This window comes from Nomia melanderi, chromosome 7, assembly GCF_051020985.1.
Source record: "Nomia melanderi isolate GNS246 chromosome 7, iyNomMela1, whole genome shotgun sequence".
In the NCBI taxonomy this organism is placed as follows: Eukaryota; Metazoa; Arthropoda; class Insecta; order Hymenoptera; family Halictidae; genus Nomia; species Nomia melanderi.
Window position 1 is genome coordinate 5,205,855 of NC_135005.1, and position 24,594 is coordinate 5,230,448.

Sequence of the window (24,594 nt, forward strand, 5' to 3'; positions counted from 1 at the left end):
GAAGAATTTTGTCTTCACCTATTATATACAGATATGTACACTAATTTTGTTTACTAATCATTTTAGTAATATATTTCAAAACAATGTGGTATATGTAATCCAATAAGACTATCGATATTGTCGGCAATTTTAGAACAAAAAATCCCGACGTGCGTAGCACGTCTTCTCTGCGCAAGTGGTTAACAGTTAAGGATTTTGTAAAAAAATTCTCCATGACAGTGTGGATTATAATTGTGAATCAATAAGTCATCTCATTTAACATAGTTTATTGATTTTTCTTAAGATTTGCGTGATAAATGAAACAACTAAACTCGTTTCTCACATGATACAGTTCATTGGAAAGCCTATGGATAAGCTTTCGGTAGATAAAGTGTTAAGATATCAATAATTGCGAAATAAAAAAACCGACTGACTCGTCAGATGAGATGCTTTTAACCAACACAAAGTAGACGTTAACTTTACCGCCTTCATAGGCCATTTTCATACTTAAGTACAGCACTAACAAGTGAACAACCTTGAGGTACATACAGCAGGATATACGCTGATACAAATTAAAGGGAGGTTCTGACCTAGAACTGTTGAAACTAGGTCATTTTTAAAAATTAAAAATGAGGACACTACGACAGATTATGGAATTGAGGTTTGTGTGTTTTGCTGAGGGTGTCTTTAGTTGTGGATACTTTTTCTCTGTACATTTACATTCTAAATAATTTAATTGAAAACAACGCTGAATGGTCGCTAAATTCAATATTTCATAAATATCTTTCTAAATGATGGAACGTCTAGATTGCAAACTTTTTTACTGAGAAACAGTTCCGTTTACGTATGAATATATTATTCTTACACCCCCTTTCATTTATAAGCTTGCAATTTTAATAATTCTATCAAGTATAATTTGCGAGAAAATAGTTATTTTGTGATTTAAATAAGAATTATTTACATGAATACATCATTTTTATACTATAGAATATAGAGATTCTATCTTTTAGTCAATTTGGTGCATATTGAATCTTATAAATATTATTTAATTAATGTTCACATTGATTTTGATTAATCCAATAACACAAATGTGTATAAAATATGTAATTTGAATATCTAAATCAACCAACATCAATTTTTCTATGATCAACAGAATTAACTGTATAATAAATATCTGTAACCCTAATGTTAAAACCCTTTACTTTCATATGTCTATACGAAAATTAATGAGAAAAAGTGTAGAGTAAATGTACAGTACATCTTACGAATATTTTATTTAATATTAGCAACGCCTTCCTGCGTGTGACTTATCAACTTAATCGGCATATCAAGTTAATTTTATCGTGTTTATGTGTGTAACACGAATATCACGCTATGCAAAGTAACAGGAAAATTAATGACCAGATACAGATAGCGTGTTTCATTCCTTGTAGGAATGCAAAAGATCTCAATATAAACATAACTTTAGAAATGCTTCTCTTCTCGGATAAAGCACCATTTTTCTTCTGTAAATACGTAGTTAGTACGCGCATAATTACAAGCATTTTCATCATTTTCTTTTGTTATAAGTCAATATTATTGCAACGCATTGTAAAACTGTTGCTCAGAGAGTTATCGAGTTGAGGCGTACCAAATTATAACATTTCAATTGATTAATTAAATAGATATTTGGAAGGTGGGCGTACGTTGCATTCTGTGAAAGTTACACAGAAATGTAAAAACAATTTACGCATAAAAAGTGGATTAATTTTGGAATATCTTCAGTCTCTGAAATTTTGATGTGAAGTACGTGTTCTTATAGGATGAAATCGTTTTCAACAATTTCCTGAATAACTTCGTTTCTATAAAGTATAACAGTATTGTACTAGTAAAATATAACAGTATGTAAAACTGTTATAGGTTATAGGTATTTTTCTATCCTGATAAACTTCAAAGTATTTATTTTGCTGCTATTTGATTGTCAACATAAGATTGATACCTTTTAATTCCTCGTGTTAAACATTTCGTGTTTACACGGAAAAAGTAATCATACTCTTTTAAATTTAAATCAGTTAATAACGTTCAGTATCGTCCTTGATTAATCTGGCGTGTATATATTGTCACGGCCATGATCGTTAAACGGTTAATCTTCATCCCCTTTTGATCTTGGAATACTATAGAAAAATTATTGCACAGAATCAATATCTTGATCCATACAATTATAAAATTTTATAAATTACAAAATTAATACTTATAAATTTCATGTAATCATAACAAAATGAAAAAAAATCTGAAATTTGAAAATGATTCACTAAATAAGCATATGCAGTGCAGCGAATATCGAATGAGATTAACATAGACGAGGAAATAGAAATACTCGAAGTGATAAAGTTGAGTGAATCACCTTGTATAATCCTTCTTAAATAATCAATGCTATTATCGTATTCACAGTGCATGGAATGGTTTACATGAAACTGTAACCTCGAACAAGTAACGGAAAAGAACAAACATGAAAGGCCAGGGAAAGAGTTTTCTTGAAGCTCGTGTCCACGTGCCAGAGAATTCTCACGCTTGCATTCCTTATTCATAAAATAATCAATAAAAACGATTGCTTACATCCGCCTGTGTCACATGGTTCTTTCTAGACTCTGGTAAATAATTCAGCAACGTAACACCGGACTCTGTGGGTTGGAATATGCTGTCCCTTCAGAACTGCCTGTCTATCTTGAAAACGCCGTCTGACTCATAATCATACCGTACATACGTTGTTTGGTTATTGCATACACTGTTTTATCATTTTATTTGTAATCTATTGCAGAAGATACGAAGTATATGAAACTACTTAAGTGTGCTTCCTATCGCGATCGAGATTCGAGATGATTTAATTAAAAATTTGATGAAACGAAGCAAAGTATATTGTCGATCAAAAGTTTGAGACCAATAAAAATTTGGGTTAAAAAGAAAAACTTCCATTTGTTTGTAAACAACTTTTATTGAAGAATTTTTGTGTATGATAATGAACGTGGAACATGTGTGTATTAGACAAATATAAAGATATATAATTTTCGTTATTTTATTTTATATGTTTGTAGGATATATAATTTTCAATATGTGACGTTACATATCAAGTGATTTCACACTTTTAACTGGCAGTGTATTTTCTTAAATAAACCTTATTTAATCGTTATAACTGGATGATTATTTAATAAATTATTACAACAAGAGAAATAAATATTTTGAAACGGAAAAATTTCATTTTAATTAATTTAGAGAATAAGACACGGAAACGATGTTGAAAGAAACAACAAACGTTGTCGATTTATAAAACAAATAATGCGTGTTCTGTAGTTCGACATAAGGTTTTGATTATTTTTAATAAAATCGGCGTTAAATTAGGATTTATTATTAGTAAGATTTATTAAGATTGTATTATTCATTATTAGGATATTAGTATTTGGATTTGAAACTTTCGTTTATAAATTGAGAAAATGATTGGGGAAATGATATTCGTATTGTATTTCTGTTTTGTACTATTTTTCAATATTTAATCGTACGTTGATATATGAAGTAAAATTACGAAAATCTGAAAAAATTACGCAATGCCATTTATTAATGATAATGAAGCAAATACTTGCAAAAGCAATATTATATAATTGTGAATTGGTTGGTTTATTAGTGCGTGGCAAAAAATATCCAGTTAAACATTTTATAAAACTCTTAGATTACTTTTTACTTTGAAGAATGTTCTCTAACTTTTCCACTAAGTTATAATCGAAACTTTAAACAACCTTTAAAGCTGATAGCACTATCGTAATATGTACAACATTTCGTTATATTAAACTGTACCTTGAATAAACGTTGTATACATATTATACATATAAATTCCTATGCATTTTCTTGTTTCATTATATCCAAAGATTTACTATTATGCTTCAGTTAAAATTAGTCAGAAATAGCTGAATCGTTATTGATAAAATAAATGAACATTATATACCAACAAATAAGTCGTAAACAAAATATAGAATAAAACTTTTTATTTGAGACTTCTTTTTGAAAAAAATTATATGAAAATATTAATTGCCATTTATGTAGCTAAACCATTAATAAATACAATATACATGGTACAAACAACAGTTTATTCCACATATCAAAACAAGCAAAAAGAAAAAATATAGAAGAAAATTGATTTCTATAAAATCACCTTCCTGTGAAAATCAAATTTAATTTCAAATATTTCAGACAAGACAATTTTATTCTAAGTCTAAGAGAAAAAGAGTTATTAAATGTTTTCAATTTACCTATATCACTAATGAGGGGACGCTCTGTATATTCCAATATGATCATGGATTAATTTCAATTTATTTATCAAATCTATTTTAATTTATGCCTTTGATCTTCTCACTGTAAACTCTATACATATAACAATGTATAGATACATCTGCCAGGTCATATTGAAGAAGACAAGTATTTATAATACTTTATTTAAAATTATACAAAGCTCAATATTGAATATTGAAAAATCTTGTTTGCACATTTTCAATTTATCTTTTATTATAGTATCATTATAATCACATTTTGTATGCAATAATTCTTTGAAACATTCTTTAAATAATAATATTTCCAGAAATAATTGCGTTCGTAGATTAAAATGGGACACCCTGTATACATAGTATAATTTCTATAGTACACTAATTTATACATTTGCAAATATTATTCCTAAAGAGAAATATGTACAAATATGTTTTTATAGTAGTTAACAAAATAATAATACGAAAACATTTAAAATTTTCAGAAAAATCTTAACGAAGATTTATGAATACCTGAAGAATTAAAACAGGTTATCCACATATTTTTCAACATCCCACACTTGACAGTCTGACACGAATATGTGTGTCACATTTCATTTGTATCTTGGCCAGTGTCTTGAATACATACATTTTTAACAATTCATTTTTCAAATTTTTTTTATTACGAACTTTTGTAGAGATTTCTTTATTTATTTATATTTCATGAATTTCATTATCAAATTTTATAAATTACAGTATTTAGATAAATATCAACATTTTATGATGAATAGAATTTATTTCATTGTTCACAAATGGCGGATTACCAGGAATTATATTATCAAATTCTTCAATTGATGTAATTTTACATGATTCGTATTATGTTATTGAATTGTACTTTCCCCTAATTTTATATAATGTGACTTATTAGAATAAGAACACATAAAAGTATTTTGAACATTTTCAATACAGAAATGATGTAGCGAAGAGTTTTATTTCTGATTATATGTACATCTTTTAAATGCATTACCACTAACCATATTATTGTTGCCGAGATCATTTAATTTCTAGTTTTTGGTAATAGAGTAAGTTGATAAATATATAGCGATGAGGCATCGTACACAAATTTAAAGAAATGGAAAATTTAAGAAATTTTGATATGCAGATATGCATATATTATTAATGAATATGTAAATATATATTGTTAATGAAAATCTTTTGTATCTATAATAGAGATGTATGTATCAGTGTAATGAACAGTTATAATACATTACAAAAGGTATAATTCCCATTAAAAACGAAATACCAATTACTTATAGCTTGGAATAATATGAGGAGAAAAAAATGATATGAAAACATATACTAGTTAGACTATATCAAAGTAACAATTAGACTATTTATTATTAAGCTATCACATATTTTTCACGCATCTATTTTTAGTCAATCACACTGTAATCTGTGAAATAGTTTTAGAGCGTTTCCTTTTAATAGCTTGCACGCGAAACAAATAAGCCATTGCACGTAAGTAGTAGAATAGAGCTGCGTTTTCGTGAATATTGTGTTATATATCTGTATGCAAAAATAATGGCTATTCCGATATCGGAAAAACTATTTTCAATAGAAAATATATCATTTTAATATATCATTACACATAATTTCGTAATTCTCGTCTGACTTCAAACAAGAATTAATTTTGAACTTTGTTCTTCCGAAAACTTTTGTTTCTAACTGAACGATGATTCAGTTATCCGAATTTAAATTACAGTATAAGTAATATAGCATTTTCCAGTAAATTCCGTCACTACGTTGAAGTTACGCTTTTAATTAAACGCATCATAATTCGCGCTGGCCTTATTAAGCTTTGATATCATTTCTAGAACGTTGGAAGAGAATTCATTTTTATACGAAATATATTATCAAAACTCTTGAAGATATTTCGGAATTGTTGAGAATATAGTGAAAATCAAAAAAGACAAAGTGAACGTATAATTAATAACACAAATGAGACCATTTAACATATAGAAACATTACGTCTTTTAAATAATTGACTTTGAATGTTTATTTTCGTCGTTTTATTCAACAGTAATCAATTTTACTTGAATTAGTGTTTCTAAATATTAAGAACACTGTGTTGCTGTTTACTTCTTACAGTTTTCAATAATGATTACACATTTGAATGTAATGTTATATATTAATATACAATGTTTTAATATTTACATGTGAATTATAACTACATTGATTATATGAACTATAAATTTAATTAAGTTTGTTGTGTTTATATAATCGGCCAGTATTATATTTTTCCTTTTGTTGTCTTGTTAAATATCAAAATCACATTATATTATTATTTACAATAGCTGCAATAGTGGTAGAAAAAGTACGTACAAATAAATAATTTAAACGGAAGATAAAATATATGTTCCAATGTAATAGCCATTACTTTCGCATACACTTAAAATGGAAACCTCCTGTTATAGCAGTAAAATCCAATAATAACTTTTTAATATTTTTGCTTTGGAAAGTTACTAATTAGGAATCCTTATTATTTTACAATTACAAAGATACATTCAAAAACTAGGGAAAAAAGTGTTTTTATTCATTTTTTTATCACTATTAAATTAATCGTTGCCGTCCTCTTCGACAATGCAAAAGTAATCATCAGAATCTAAAAAATAGAAAAGTTTCTTAAAGTTATTAGATAGCTTGTAATGGGATTATACTAACTTCAGAGAAAAATCATAAAAAGATCATAGAAGTTTCGCGTTTTTGATATGAAAATCAACCTTCTTCAATTCAAGGTTTCCAGCTTAAGAACATAAAATTTGTAGAATTTTTTACAATTTTTGTCAAGAGTTAATACAATCCGAACACAAACTGTCTAACTTATCTTATTTCATAGATCTTATTTTTCAGATTCTCATAATTATCATAAGCATTATTATTTAATAGTGACAAAAATATAACGTAAAAAGCTATTTTTTCTAATTTTCGAATATATCCTTGTACCTATAAAATAATAAACATTTATACTTAATAATTTTCCAAAATAAAAATACATTGAAAAATCAATCAGTTTTACTACTGTAACAGAAGATTCCCCTTTAACCCCTTGCCAGACAATGACGAGTGAGATTCGCAACAGTAATGTCTAGATTACTTTAATAAAAATCAATGTTGTTCAATACGCATGGACTAAAGTAAAAGACTATTATACTATTAACACTTTACTATCTTCAAAGTAAATTTACACGTAACCCATTCGTAAGGCAATCGTTTCGTATATTTCGTGGACAAAATATGTTTAGACAATGTTATATAAAAATAATCCAAAAAATACGTAGAAGCTGACTGAATTACAGAGAAAAACGGAAAACATAACGTATTAACCTGTTAACTATGGAATTTAGTTTAAAAAATCTCTCGTTTTGCGTGCAGTAAAATAAAAAAACGAAGAATGTAAATACTCATCAAACACAGCACGAATGCACCTAGGGTATATTTTAATAATTTAGAAAGTATTTCTTTCTTAACTATAAGAATTTTAATTAAAGAAGTAACAGGTTTACATGCCTAATACTATAATGTGATCGACAGTGTTTTTTAATACTGCAGTCTAAAATATGAAATAGAGGCGCATTAATGTAATTATTAAGAAATGATTATTTACAAGTAGCGAAGAAAATATTAGAATCTTAAATTAGAGAATTGGTAGTACAATCACGTTGTTCATTCATTGAGAAACCAAAGCAAAACACAGAAAAATTACATGTTTATCTGAAACAATAAAGAGTTCATCGTTGAAAGAATTAGTATATATCATTTCAAGCTTCAAGATGACGTGTACATTCGTCCAACGCAGTTAACTGGTTAATATTTATTAATACGCCACGACAAAATACAAACATGCACTACGAGTCTAATTCGATACTCTACACGAATGGGTTAAAGTAAAATAAAACATTGTCTCTTTTCTTCCAAATTGTTTATAGTAAAATTTCACATGTGCTTAACCCCTTGTCCTATGATTTCTCAACTTTAATCGATACAATTACTTTGTCATTAATAATTTATTGGAAAGAAGACAAATTCTTGGCATATTCTATCTATGTTTGCTCTTAAGCATAATAATTGATTACAAAAAAATAATATTTATTTTGAATTCGAATGAGTAATATTTATGTTTACAAAATCATGTTGAAAGTCTTCGCCACGAGTCTGACACGTTGTTATAAAACAACAAACGTGAATAGTACGGCAAGGGGTTAATACACACTCAAGGAAAACGATATGATTTTAAAAAGCTTGAAAAAAAAAAACAGAGACATGCGAATTGTAATCTGCTGGATGATGCGGGCGTTGTTCATGTGCGGAGGATTCCATCATCTGAAGGTCAAGGGTCGCAAAGCAGAATCAAAGGATGCCCCGGTGTTAGCCGTGGCTCCGCATTCAAGCTTCTTCGACGCATTTCCGGTCGTGTATCTCGGCGGACCGAGCATCGTCGCCAAGGCGGAGACCGGACGTATTCCCTTTTTTGGAAGTAGGTCTTCCGTGTGTACTGTGTGAAGCCATTCGCCGTGTTGTCGTTCAATCTTGCCACGCGATATTCGTTTTTTCCCTCTTTTTTCCATTTTTCCATTATCTATTGGACGCACGACCATTGTCAACCCTCCATTTTTCAATGGACGCATTGGTATCAATTCTCGATCAATGCGATTCGAGCGTCTTCGATTGCGCCCACTTGGAAATAAAACCAGCTTGGTTGAAGTATTAGATTGGTGTATATGAAATGGAGTTTTCTTACTCGTAAATGTTTGCACTCTTGTTGACATTGTTCATTTGTTTTTCAAACAACCTTTTAAACAGTTTCATTGCCTATTATACTGGTCAACACGATTTTTGATACAGAAGGTTTAATGGGTGGTTTTAATAGTATTTCTCATGCTAAATTCAAATATGCAATCTGTTTTTCTTCATCAGCCACAGTTTTTGGGAAAATGAATTTTGAAAAAAAACTCGATTTTCCAACTTTGAACATTTGCTGTGTCTTAATTATGAAAATTTTTCAATCTTTCCTTGCGCAGCATTATACTGTAGACCTTCCTGAACACAATGATCTAAATTTTAATTACATTATAAACATTTGAACATGTTTAAACAATGCTGAAAGGCAAAACGGCACCCGAAACGCGATTTTTGCGGACCAGTGTTAGTAGTTTTCAATAAATTGTTCAATAATTACCGATAGATAATGAAAAGTCTCAGAGTCTGTATATGTACTAACAACCATCGTACAACACGTACATATAGGGTGTCCAAACAATCGTATAACGATTGTAGAAGGAGAAAATCTTTATGAAGAACAGAAAAGTGCTGTGTATAATAAAATTTCATGATATACGATTTCGCTTTTAGGAAAATCGTAAAGTTGGTAAGAACTGTCAGCCATAATTAGTCGACTTTAACACTTTCGCTGTTAGTGAATCATACGTTGTGCTCTGTCAATTGTTTTGCCGGTGCTGCTGACGCAGCTGTTGCATTCTTATTTTCATTAAGTATTCGCTGCTGTCGTGTCTTCATATACGAAAAGAGAATACTGTACCACGGTTGTTATGAATCATTCATTTTTGTGCGAGCATAAATAATGTTTGGTAACGAAAGTGATCAATTGCAAAAGTAAAACAAAGTTAGACCTTTACGTTATTTGAAACAGAGACCTCCAGAAGTTCGAATTAAATAAATATTTAATATGACAGGAAATGATATGTAATTTATATTAAAACAACAGGAGCTTAAAATATTTTTATTTTACATACAAGCAAAATTTTGCTGTGAAAAATATTTAACCCTTTGCAGTCAAGAGGTAAATCTCACACATCACTTGATTTCATACAGTAAAACTATAATATTTTGATATTTAATATTAAACTTTGTATAATGCAGCAATATGTGAAATATTGAAATAAAATAGCTTTGTTTCTCAGTGTATGTATAATTTCTCTTCGAGTTAATTTAAAAAAACATCGTCTTTATCTCATCAGGAAATGTTCAAATATTTCTAGTGAAAAATTTCTGGGTGCAAAGGGTTAACGTAAAAAACGATAAAATCTTGAGACTTAAATAGTTGAAGATATAAAATAATGTTTTCTACACTATTAGCAGATAATAATTTTACAGTATAGTTTCACACAATTTAAAATACTATAAACACTACAACTATACAAGCAAATCAATTTTATACAAAATTGTATATAAGCAATATAACGTGTTGTACTATGGTTGTCTGTGCAAAAGTTAGCAAACCACCTTTTTATACCAAGATAAGATTCATATGATTACATAGTTAAAAAATCATTAAAAATCAAATATTACTTTTGCTTCGTGGAAAGCATTCTAAAATCGAAACATGGCGGACGAAGTATTATGCTTCATATATAATGCTTTATGTATGCAAATGAAATTCTTATTCATCTTTACCTGCAGCAGAAAGTTACCCAATCGTCGAAAGAAAACATTGATTTTCTCGCAACTTCGTTTAATACTAGAACAACCGTATCCATCAAAATAGTGGGTTTCAGTTTTCTTATTTCATAACTATTCATATCTTAACACATTTGTAACCAGTAAATTTTTTGTTTTTTAATACTCATTGTCAGTGAAAATGAAGAAAATCTTCAGTTAATCGCCGCAAACTGACGTTAAAACGGAGACAAGAATTAGAAAAATTCTTTTGAAATATTTGTTTTAACGGTCTGTTGTTTTGCATTAAACAACTTTCCGCCATAGAAGTCGCAAATGGAGAAGAACAAAAGAATAAAATATTTTAAAAGTTATTATATTAGTTTGATGCAAACGTTTCGAAGTTTTTTTATAAGAAATAAAAAGAAGAGTTCTCGATTGTTAACTGACTAAACCAAAACTAAGTAAAAACGAAGAAAGGAATGTCCTTTGTACATTACAGTACCTTACAAAAGTTAGAGAACACATGTTATTTGTTTCGAAGTAAACATTTTTTTTTTATTGACCACGTACAAAAGACGTCAAAATTGTTGCATCAATTCAATATTTAAAAATACATGAATTCATGTCAGTGGTAACCAGGAATAAAATTTAGAAAGACGTGTTTTCACGTCAGCGATCTTGAAAGTATTAATAGAAGCGGTAGATATCCGAAATGATTTAAAAAATAAATAGTTCACTTGAATACTATAATCAATATATAAATAAACCGAAAAGAAACCTATAGCTACAATTTTTATAAGGGTTACATATTAATCACGTTAGACGCTCGGTTGTTCTAGTATTAACTGTATGCCGAAAGGAATTCTGTCATTCGTGTAATTCATCAAGCATCAAGCACAAAAGCGACATTGCACGTTATCTTAGAATTAATCACTCAAGGTGTAAGAAAGACGGTTGGATTACACTAACGGAAGATGTATGTATGTATGCGGTGAATGGAACTAGTCATAACAATATGTTATAATAGTGACAATACTAACAAGATTCTGGAATAATGGGAACACATAAGCTATTAACTGACACCTTTAATAATGCAGAACAATATTAGCGGACACATTATCTTTACAGCGAGGTTCAGAGAAACATTCGCCGTTACGCGAGTTATTTGTAATGCTTAACGACGCTATCAATCGCTTCATACATTGTACCTGTGTCTCTTTATTTTTATTATCTCCTTATAAATACGTTTTTCTCTTTCTCTGCTTCCGCTAATGTACACATATGTTTACAATGAAAGTTTCTCTTAAGACGTTACTACGCAGAAAAGTGAAAATAATAGTCAATGACTTGGTTTAAAGGAATTATAAAGTGGTATAAGAGTCTTAATAAACATGAGTTCTGAAATGGGTTATCTTCTAAGTACTCGCGTTTTTGCTTCATTTATGTCATACGATGTACACTATTTATATAAAGAACTGTATGACTAGATAAATTTTCGCAACTAATATAAAATTGAAAATACATATTATAAATTGTAAAAATGTAATATGAAACTGAAAACTGAATATTTGAGAAATTATTAATGAGTTATTAATGTTTGGTTTATACAGACATAATTTTGTTTATAGAGACATAATTTATTATACGGTTAGTCCATGGATTCATGTTCGTTAAGACTTTTCTCATTGATCTGATACTTATTTTCCACACTTGTATATGTTAGAAAGAATTTGAATAACTATAATTTCATAATTATGAGACATTTCGCGTACCGACTGTTTTAAAATCTGAGATTACATTCGAACAAATATTTTTGCGAGGTATAAGCGTACTATCGGTAAAGAACTCACGGCCGCCATAAACTTTCTCACTAGGATGTCACGTGGTTCAGAAGCAGTTTAGAAGTTTCACTCTTGTGCAAATAAACCGGTGATAGTATAGAGTTTTCTACTGGCTGCGCGTTTCTTCTGCACGTTGCTAAGGAATAGCACTCGGAAAATTGTTGACATTGTAAAAATTTTATTGTTCGCCGGAAGAAAAGTCATTATAAGTCAAATGGAGCTTTTGTTCCGTGGAAAGTATCGTAAAATCGGAAATGAAAGCTGGACTGTTTCACGTCTACGACACTCAAAAGTATGAACTATCTTCGCTAACAAGCGAATTTTTTTTTCATCAATAGTAATTTGCTATACGAAAAGAATTATTTGTATTTAGTAAAATTTCGGCAGTTATATACACATTTGTTTATACGAATATATACAATAACGATTAATTAAAATATTTTGTGATATTAAAAAAGTGAATTTTTTAAATTAAATTTATTTATTAAATAATGAAATGTAAAAAATGAAATTACTTCATAGGAAAAAAATTAATTCTCTTCTTAGGTTAAATTTAACATCTGGAAGAGCAATAATAATATGTAATAAAGTAAAAAAAATTTTAATGGAAGATGGTTAAATAGAAATTTCGAAAACATTGAACGATACATTTAAATAACACGTAATAGTATTGATTACGTATCTGGGATATGATTTAACTGTAAGAGGAAAAATAACGTACTTACTTAGATTTGCAATTGCACGGTGCGGCGGCTTTCTATTTCTGTGGAATCCAGTCGTGGAAATCTGTAGAAAATTCTCAGACATTCTAGATCCTTATAATATTATATAAAAGCAAAAATATCAAGGACTCTGAGAATATTACATTACTTATTATTGAAAAATAAAACTATTTCTCCAATTTTTAATCATAAGAAATTTAAATATATAAACAACATTCAAATATATCAGTTAAATAATGATCCCTCTTCATTGTGAAATAAACCTGTGTAAAAATATTTTCCTTTGAAAAATCAATAATTGAACAACAAAACTATTTCATTTCAACAAATAAGAAAAATGTTAATAACACAAAATTAGTTTGTTTTTAAAACAATATGTTTAGCAAAACCTTTTCTATCCGAACTAACTGACAATGAGAAAATTTTCAATGATTTTCCGAGATTACTTTTATAAAAAATTAAATGCTAAAATAAAAATTATGTTTAATGAATAATATGATTTGAAATTGAAGAATTTGTGCTCTTGTGCTTTTAGTGAGTTTTCCTTCTATTGGCTATACGTTCAATAAATATTATCGTACTCATAAATTCAAATTAGTAGCATACTAATATGATACATCTCTTAATATGAAATTAGTAGAACGATTAAGCGAGAAATTCTTCAATTAACGAATTATTTGAAACATTTTCGTGTAAAATCGAATATGTGTCACATATCTAATAACGAACAAGTATTTAGCACACATGAATATAAATGTGCTGCAGTATCAAACACATAAATGTACATATAATTTTATCGAATGCACGTTGACTTTTGTATGCAGAGATCATAATTTTCATTATTCTGAAATTCGATAAATAGTCCACGATCATTTGCTAAATTGTACAGGATACCAGTTAATATAAATTTATAATAAATAATTTCAGTTCTTTACCGAGCAGTACATTATACTTCAGTGCAGTATTTATTGAATATCAAATATCTACAGAGCGTAAAAGAAGCAATGGATACAATTTTTAAATATATAATAAATACACTCATGAATCTCGAGATCCACCAACCCTTAGCGGAAAAATGTCGCAATATACGCGGCACAGCATTTTTACTTATGAGGTCGAATGCCATGTATATTGCACCAAAAGATCATTTTACTATTTTCATCATAATTATCGTTACTGTATATAAATTAAAAATATTTTTATTTTACATTTAAGAATCATTTAAAACGTTAAATACCGCGACAGCTCCTAATAGTTAACCTTTTGCACGCCACCCTCTGTGGCCACTTGATTTAATATATACAAAATGATATTAATATTGATTTTTCACATTTAATATTAAGCTTTATGTAATATGTGAAATATTGGAACAAATAGAACTTTGCTCCTTAATTTACATAATATTGCATTTGCTTTCAAAACATATCGTCTGTATCAGAAAATGTTGAATATATTTAGCTAAATACATACCTTTGGAGTGCAAAGAGCTAATTTGCGTTTCCGTTTCTTATCTGTATATTCTATACAAAACAGTAAATAATAGTTAAAGTATTTCTAGGTCGTTAAGGGTAAAAAAAGTATAGTTAAAATTCTTATTAAACTGGATCGATATTATTTACAAATTTGTTATTTCTGTGTATTCGATGTAACACAGAAAGAACACGTACAACGTGGCACGCGATCTGATCGTGAATAACAGGAAACTCGCATAAACAGCGACGTGTTTACGCTATTTTGTTCTTTCCAAACTGTTTTTCACTTGAGTAGAGTAGCCATAAATCAGAAAAGAAAACAAGCATCGGAAACGTTTCTGTAACAAAATTTTCTAACAAATCTCAATAAAAGACGTAAGTTTCACCGTAGAAGCCATCGATAATCCATTACTTATTTTACGCTTTGTACGAGCTATCAATCGTGAAAGGAAAAAAAGGGTAGAAAAGAAATTCACCTGTCTCTCCATTTATGCGGAGTATCCACTCCACGTGGATTTGTTTTGTGTTAATGGAAATCGCGTAAATAGAGTCTGTCGGTGTCAAAAAAGGGACGAGGCGTCAGAATTAGAGTTTTTTAAAGGAGACCTAATAACACAAAGTTTGGAAACCACTGGTGTATAGGAAAATATCAGGGATTGAAAAGCTTCTAATAATCACTATTTGAAACTGTTATATATCGGTTCCGACTAAAACAATTATGGAGAACCGAAATAGGGTCATAACTGTTATTCATTTATAATACAATATAATATAATATAATATAATGTAATATATACAAATAATTATTTATATATAATTTGAATTATATATAAATTGAACCATGTTATTTTAGCAAACAAAATTTCCGATCGAACCGCTAGCATCAGAATAATCTAAGCTGATCCATCTTCGTGGTCCACCCTGTAGAACCGAAAGCGATATACCGAATTACAGTTGTGACTATATTTTGGTTTTCCATAACTGTTTCAAGAACCGAAACCGATATCGTAACCGTTTCCAACCCCTGGAAAATACTCGGCGAAATATCGAGCATAGTCTTAATCGAGGTTCGCGGTTGCAAGGAGGACGTACGGTCTGAACGAAACTGTCAAAACAGAGGGAGAATCGAGGAACCGTTAACCAAGCTCGATTGAAACCTTCAGCAAAATAGTCCCCTGGCTGTGCTTCATGGGCCGGCTGACGTACCAGGCAGGAGGGATGAGGATCGTTGTACGTGGAAGACAGGCCAGCAGGTCCGAGGCGCCGATCCTAGTGGTTGCACCCCATTCCACATTCATGGACGGTGGGATCGTCTACATAACTGGCTTCCCTTCGATCATCGTAAGGCGAGAGTCGGGACTGAATCCGTTCATCGGAAGTATGTGATCATTATTGAAAAGATTCCACCACTCGTCCTCCCGATTAACCGAATCGAGCCAACTAACCAACTCCGTCGCTTCAACGCTGCTTCTAGATGAATAGAGTATGTCAGGGGAGATGGTCCACTTTTTTCAAACGTTGCATCGTAAATATCATTAATATTTTACAAAAGGAAAACATATATTGGGGAGGTTGGAGTAAATTGGAACGCATGGATAAAACGGAACACCAATGTTTTTGTAGGTAATATTTGTACACTGATCTGCAGACGATCAGAAACTATATCGAGGATTATTATCCTGCGGCTCTCACGTTCTGAATTGTATAATTACGTTGGATGGTTAAATAACATTGGAAAATTTTGTTACGTAGAACCCTTTTACTTAGACGTCACTGCGAAGGCTGCAAACGAGTGCCTGAGAAGGACACTGTTTAGTCGAAGGACCACGTTTGTCAGCGTGGCTCTCGTTCTGTTTATTGCATCTCGAGAGTCGAGAACGCTTTCCCTTAATCGAGCTGCGTCAACGATAGAAAACAAAATTCTCTAAAGTTCCATCGCATTCGGTCTAGCTTCTGTTCTTTGTTATTGCCACGTGCCAATAATGACCATGCGTCGAAAGCCGAGCGTTGTGAGTGAAAGACTCCCCTTATCCCTCTTCACTTTTAAACCAACGGTCGGCTTGGCTAACGTGGTGTACCTCCACAGTAGGTCTATATCATGCAACACCAGTTCGATACGAGCTCGTTATCTACGAAAAATATTGGTCTTCCGTTTTACCCTTTTCTCCCCTATAAAAATGCATAAGTATATATAATATATTTTTGTAAAAGTAAATAGGGGAAAGTAGCCTAACTTGGACCGGTTTCTACATTGGACCGTAACTTCTTTTCATATTTAAATTGATTTTAACAATATCTTTTAGCGTGAAATTATAGTTTCTGTGCGGTTTAGTAAGGATACTGAAACAGACGGTTGTATAATAAGTGATAATTTTAGTCCGTTTACTTCAACGCCGGCTAATGTAATTCTATTTTATACTCGTCTATAATTCGTGTAATTTTTGTTTTCATATTGTTTATTTCTGTAGTTTCAAATCCGAATTTTATTTAGTTTTTTACGGTACGCTGTTAAATCAGAATTTATATTATCAGAATTGGCTTTTTATATTTTTATAATATGTAAATATTACTGGTGATTCAAATTAAGAAACCGGTTTTCTAAATTGAACTGTTAACGCTATTTTGGAAATATCAGTCGGTTTTTTCACGTGTATGCATCAACTGTGATGCTAAGATTTTTCTCGATTTTTTCTGCTCGAATTTGTGAACACACATTTTCGATTTATGGAAGTATTTTACGTGGTCCAATATAGGGGACTTTTCTCTCCGTATAAGAATAGTTAAGTAGATACCTGTGCAAGATTCGATGTACCACTAAAATGGTATGATTGATAATAATGATTGTTAATATAGATATTTGACAATGTAAATGAGATGGGGCCATCTCACCCGGAATTACCTTAACACATTTTTCGAAAGCAGTTTAATCAACGTCAGATACCGTTTAATCGAGTACAGTATTTTCTCTCTACCATCACGACAATCAACAATATCAATACAACTGTGCAGAGTGGTCCATGAAATTGTTACAAATCGCAGTTCATCTATTAAAACAATCGGAAAATTAATGGAAGAAAAGAATTAGGCTTGATTTTCACTAATGATCAACGATACGGTTAGATCACGATCAATCACTATCAAGGAGTTTACCAAACCACTTGTAACTTTTCAAATGTATACTTTCTGGCAGCGATTCATAAAAAAAAGTATTAGACAACATACTATTTTTCGAAGTAGCCTAGATAACGTGTTTTCATTGCACTCGCAATAATATATGAACACTATTAAAGTTTATTAACAGCAGTAAGTGTCTACCTCACTGTGTTCTGCAGGTTATAAAGTGCAGTAAATGCAGAAACGCCTGTAATCGGATGACGAAATTAGAAAAATGTCGACGAAAAGCGTTACCGCAGAAAGAGAATACTGTACTCGAAAATACGATGATTTAGCTAGCTTAGATACTCAGGCAAAATATGTAAAATAATCTGTTAAAAATTAATGTTAAATGGTAGGTTTATTGCGTATGGTATATATGCAAATTTTCATAAGCTATTTTATATAAACGAACATCAGCAACAAATTTTTATTTACCAGAAATACGTTGACTGCCACATCAGCGCATAAAAATGTACATACCGTCAAAACATTTTCATTTTCTTTGCACAATTTTTGCAAATTTTAATTATTACTTAAAAAATATGAATATTCATTATTTATAATAGCAGCTATTTATGTAACCTTCTGAATAAAATGCATTTAAACTGTTTGGTATACATTTTGTCCTTATCTTACCATGAAGATTGACATACAATTCTGAAACATTTTATCGCATATGTGTGAGCGATGTGGCAGTTAAACGTTAAGAACTATCGTTCGGTTAAAAACAAAATAATCATTTCAGAATATTAATCAATTATTTCATTTTATTTGCACTTTACAGAATCAATTGTACTTGAACAAATTCCATGGTCCAAGGAATGCACGTTCCAATCAGTTGAAATCAGTTTGAGCATACAGTGTGTCCCATTATTCTATGGCATATTTCTTATTAATTGTTTTCAAGAATTACAGTGTTTTTTTTTCTTGCTGTAGTCGAAACGAAACCTTGATCAAACGCATTTCCTCGGTGTAAACTACATATCAATTAACCCTTTGCACTCCAGGGACGCCTCTTGATTTGACACAGGGAAACTGTACAGTTTGATATTTAATATTAAACTCCGTGTAATGCATCAATATGTGAAATATTGAAATAAAATAGTTCTGGTCCTCAATTTATGTGCGATTTCTCGTCAAGTTAGTTTCAGAAGATGTTTTTTTGTATCTCATTAAAAAGTGTTGAGTATTTTCAGCGAAACACTTCTGGAGTACAAAAGGTTAATATGTAAAGTGTACTGAGAAAACGAATTCAAGACATTAAGAGAACAAAACTGTAAAAGATTAATTGTACCATTCACCACTACATGTATATTTACGTAAATACAGCTACGAAGTTGCAGTAAAAAGTTTTATAGACAGGGATAAAACATGGAAACATGGTGTTGATAACATCACGTGAAATAAATTTAAACGATTCGAACGTTATTTAACACTCATTTATATGTCTGTTTGTGTCGCCATTGACAGAACTTATCAACTACACGCAGCCGGTCTATGTGTGGAGGGAAGATCCGAATTCACGGCAAAATACGATCAAGGAAATCATCGAGAGGGCTACATCGAAGGAGGATTGGCCACAGGTATCGATAACAGAGTAAAACAATATTTTCTACTTTTTTTGTCTCATTTTAATTTGGTGTGCCCGTTTTCTTTCATTTACAGCAAATTTTGAGATTAAAGTTAGGAGTATTCGACTATTTTATTTTGTAAATTGTGTAATATATAATTCGTTGTTGAATACTTTGATTTGTGGGAGATTTAAAAAATTAGAGGTATATTACTTATTGCAAAAATGGAGTATATAATTTTAAGCCTAAATAACTTTTGTTACTTTTAAAATATATTCACAGTATTTCAGCCATTTCTTTCGGCCAAATAATAAATTAACCAATTAACAAATAAAATTAAATAGTGTTCTTACAATGTACATACATAGTTAATATCGCCTCGAAAATTTTGAATGTTGATGCCCTTCCTGCCTTTAAAAAAAAGATATTTCGTATTTTTATAAAATCTTCAGTCAAAGATTAATCCTCAGACGACGAATATTCATTTTGACCTATAATATCATTTCGATTTTGCTCAGTTTCTAAAAACAAGTCTTTTAATTTGAAATGTTATGCACACCCCAATAATTACACATATTACAGTTATTTATATATTTACATATTTATTCACTTTACGACTGGCTTATTATTACATATTTATATGTTTATATATTTACTCTGTATGACGGTAATATCATAGTTTATTGATGTATTTACATATTTATTCATTTTATAAGTCATAAACTGCTATTGCCTCAGAATTATTGGATAATCCCATAAATAATACCGTTTTTCATATTTCTTTTATTTTTAAAAATAAAGATAAACAAAACTGTTTTTGAATGTTTTGAATTAAACTGTGTTTATAATTACTTTAAAAATAATTTTATTCGTCTTTATTTTTAAAGATAAAAAGAATATAAAATACCACACTATTCATGAGATAACACAATACTTTGCATTTATCTTATGAGAAATTGTAACTCATTACATGGCAGAAAGTTTATAAAACGCTTTTATAAAGATTCCGAAAACATGAACGATGATAATAAATCGAAATGTTCTGTGCACAATTCAGTAATATAATATACAATATAAAATAAAATATAAAATATTGTACATGCGTTAGGTGGCAATAAAAAGGAAGATACTTTTGCGGCAACCCAATAAGCATGTAAATAGTATGAAGCCAGTGAAACACGCGACACAGTATTCCACTGATATAATCGATTCACGTAACGCAATTACAGAGTGCAGTAGATACAATTAAGGATTGCATTGTTAGCTGATAAGAACCGTTCCTGGTTTACCAACGATGAGAAATAGTAACGGGCGAATGGGAAAGAACAAAATCCATGCAATATGATGCACATATATAACTATCAGATTACAGAGTTTCTCGAGTAACGTTCCATTTGCAGAGCTTCTTAGTGTTTCATTTCTGTTCTCACTATTTCGCGATGTTAACCAGCAACAGGATTGAGCAAATTATATTATAAAAGAAAAAATTTTTATTTTAAAAATAATCTAGAAAAAGGAGAAAATAATGAATGATAATTTAGGAAATAAAAAGTGGAAAATAACAAGTAATAATCTAGGAAACAAATAATAATCTAGGAAATAAAAATCAGAAGATAATAAATGGTAATTTAGAAAATAAAAAGTAAAAAATAATAAATAATTTATGAAAATTAGGAAAGAGATGTCTACATCAAACAAGTCGTATATTAACAATTTTTTGTCTGTGTTAATTTCTTCAAATAAAATAATTAATCTTAATATCTCAAACACACAGTACCTTAGAAGGAAAAGTTCTCACCGACCTATGCATTTACTCAATTTTTATATATTTACCCTCGAATATGTTTGAGCTTATACGATGCCTACTTTACTAATAAAAGAGTTCGTTCTGTAAAGAAATTGCTTTCATATCGTACATTTTCAATAATACTAAAAACGGGATTATAACAAATTAATATTAAAATCATGTTCCGTGTGACTTTTACCAAGAGAAGTTTAATCGATCAATGAGAATTCACTCGTTCAGTGAAAGTTTCGTAAACATATAACTCAAAGAACAAATGTTTACACTTCATCGATAGTTGGCACAAGAATACTACAGAATGTCCGGTCAGGTGAACTCGATATTTTAAGAAGTGATTATGCAAACCAAAATAAATAGAAAATCAAGAACGGTGATATTATTTCTACGTCGTCCTCAGTTTAGATTTTTACCTACCACCACCATAATTTTATCATTTTTGATTTCAGAATAATATAGGATAAGTCTTATTTGGACTTTTAGAATCGTCCCTTAAAATACTTGTCATGCCTATCGTTAGTCAAACATCCTATATATTCAACGATGCTTCAAAGTTTCATGAACCTGTCTCTTAACCCTTTGCACTCAATAATACTTAATATTATAAATATTCGTTATTTCCTAATAAAATATTGATAACATTATTTGCAACTAACGTAAAGAAAAATCTTGCATAAATTAAAAGACAGAATTGTTTTATTTTTATGTTTCACGTGTTGATACCTTACACAAACTTCAATATTGAATTGAAAATTTTACAGTTTTACTGTGTTTAATCCAATGTCAACTAGGAATCGCCTCTCGAGTGCAAAGGGCAACTACCGAACGAGTCAAAATGACCCATTCCTGATTTCTCCTTTTTACAATTATTGAGAAGATAAATTGAATTGTAAAACAATTAAAATCTGAATAGATGCATTCTTGGAGTTTCTATAGAAGAATTTTAAAAAGTCAGTTTAACTGCTTGGTAGTTTAGTGTTAATACATTCCTGGCCGATGATGTGAGTTCACGTCATTTATAATTTTGTTTCTGGTTGACTTTTTTGGCAAAACTTTTTTATGTCCAACGTATATTTAGAAGCCCGATATTTCAAATCAAATTTTACCATTTTTAACCTTGTTTTAATGACAGAGATTCACGGCAACCAGCTTGAAAATTTCTTTGTTCCAGTCGGCTTTTAATTAGAGAAAGGTGAAAGTATTGCTGGCCGTGATTGTGTTAACACGTCTTGTTTTTGTCGTTGAATAAATTCCAGACACACGATGATACCTGAGTCATGTTATCGAAACCGATTAACCTTCGGGCTATCGATATATTAGTCGTTTCTGCATATATTTATGCATGATCGAATAAACGATCTTACATCGTATTACATTCTGTTTCTTTTTCTGAGGTTTTTTTCTTTTTTTCACTTTCGGGAAACCGGGATGACAGTAATACTTATTAACTACGTACCAGCAGTATTAAAGTAAACATAACATCTTTAAATATTTTACATTCAAAATAATTAAATAAATAAATAATATTGATAAATAAATAAAATTAATGTTCGTTCATTTAGATCTTAGAAATTAGGGATTTAAAAATAGACTATTAGGATACATATTCCTGTAATTGCATCATTCAAAATCGACGTAAACATTTACCAGGGAATGTTTATAAAATTTAATATGCGTCACATTGTCGCGTTCCATAAACCTAGTATTAAATTATGAGTCCGAGGGTTGAAAGGCCCGAAATTTTTCAAGATTTTCGAGGCGACACATACTCCACAGAGATTGATAACCAAATTAATTATTCCTACCTACAGGTGATGATTTTCCCAGAAGGCACCTGTACGAATCGGTCCTGCCTAATTACTTTTAAGTCCGGTGCATTCTATCCTGGCGTCCCGGTCCAGCCTGTGTGCATTAGGTATCCTAATAAATTGGACACGGTCACTTGGACTTGGGAGGGTCCTGGAGCGTGAGTATTTACTAATTCATATTATACTAATTTATATCATCTAAACTAATTTATATTGTACTATTTATTTTCTAATCGTTTAGCGTAAGAAAATGTGCTAGTAAGGAAAATTAGGAATACTAATTATTGACAGTCAAAATAAAAATAGCAGTTAACTTACTAGACGGAAACTGTCTATAATTAATTAATTAGCTGTCTATAATTAATTTTCCATTTTTTTATTTGTTTATTTATTTATATATTAACGTGTATTACATTTGTTTATATATTAATTGTAATAGATATTACAATTGTAGATAAAAATGCATCAAATCCTCTATATTTGATTTTAATGATTCTTACGTGAGCATCGAAGTACCAAAAGTGATCTAGTTTTAACAGATTAAATATTTGGACGTTACGTTTTTACATGTGTCACTCAACACGCACTTACATTTACAATTACATGTAGCCGTGAATAAATAAAATTTATTTTTAAAAATGAATAATCAACAACTGCGATTACAGATTAAAATTGCTCTGGCTGACGTTGACCCAACTGAACAGTAGCTGCGAAATCGAGTTTCTCCCCGTTTACAAACCAAGCGAAGCCGAGAAAACGGATCCTAAGCTTTACGCAAATAATGTACGACGTTTGATGGCAGAGTGAGTATATTTTGTTAATGGTAAACGCATCGTCTGAAACTGTAACAGATAATTCCTATGCAGAACAGGTTTAAATATGGCACTTCAGTTGTAAATAACAATGTATATAATGTAGAACACGAAACTAGTTCTGTTTCGATGAATTTTTAAATTTATAAATATTGATTACAGGACAATAATTTAAATAGCTGTTGCGTACGCATGAAGGACCTTCTTGTAATAAATATTGGCTCATTCTTTTACCGTATGTTTTGCGATTAACAATAATAAATTGTTAGAAGTATTCGAAAGCACACGCCGAACTTCATTGTTTTATTAATCGATAACATCTTTGCTTTCTTTGACATCGTTTTTGTGTTTGTTTGAATTGGTTCAAAGGAAATTCATCTGTCTCAAAATATTTATTTCTCTTAATATAATTTATTAAATAATCATCCAATTATAACGAGTAAATGAAGCTTATCAAATAAAGTAAAATTTATGAATACCAAAATGAAAATTTCAAATAAAATCTTATTTACTTTTCAGAGCTTTGCAGATTCCAGTATCAGACTACACCTACAACGATTGTAGAATTATTACTAAAGCTCATCAGTTGCATATGCCTCATGCATCCATTTTAGTAGAAGCCCATAAGCTTCGTAATAAACTCGGGTACGTTTTTGTGTAACTGTTTATAAATATATGGTTTCATAAAAAAACAAGAACAACGAATATAAA

At 30.1% G+C, this 24,594-nt stretch overlaps 1 protein-coding gene across 2 annotated transcripts in view; it reads left to right on the forward strand.

Moving 5' to 3' along the window:
* Positions 1–24,594, forward strand: part of LPCAT (lysophosphatidylcholine acyltransferase) — a 73,230-nt gene that overhangs the window by 44,815 nt on the left and 3,821 nt on the right. Inside the window, exons 3-7 of one of the 2 annotated variants that reach the window (XM_031970243.2) lie at positions 15,899–16,113; positions 19,362–19,474; positions 23,075–23,229; positions 23,737–23,874; positions 24,403–24,528. In XM_031970243.2, the coding sequence (XP_031826103.1) occupies positions 15,899–16,113; positions 19,362–19,474; positions 23,075–23,229; positions 23,737–23,874; positions 24,403–24,528 (747 nt within the window). Of the gene's footprint in view, positions 1–8,560; positions 8,779–15,898; positions 16,114–19,361; positions 19,475–23,074; positions 23,230–23,736; positions 23,875–24,402; positions 24,529–24,594 lie in introns of both variants that reach the window. The other variant, XM_076369336.1, reaches the window with a different exon arrangement.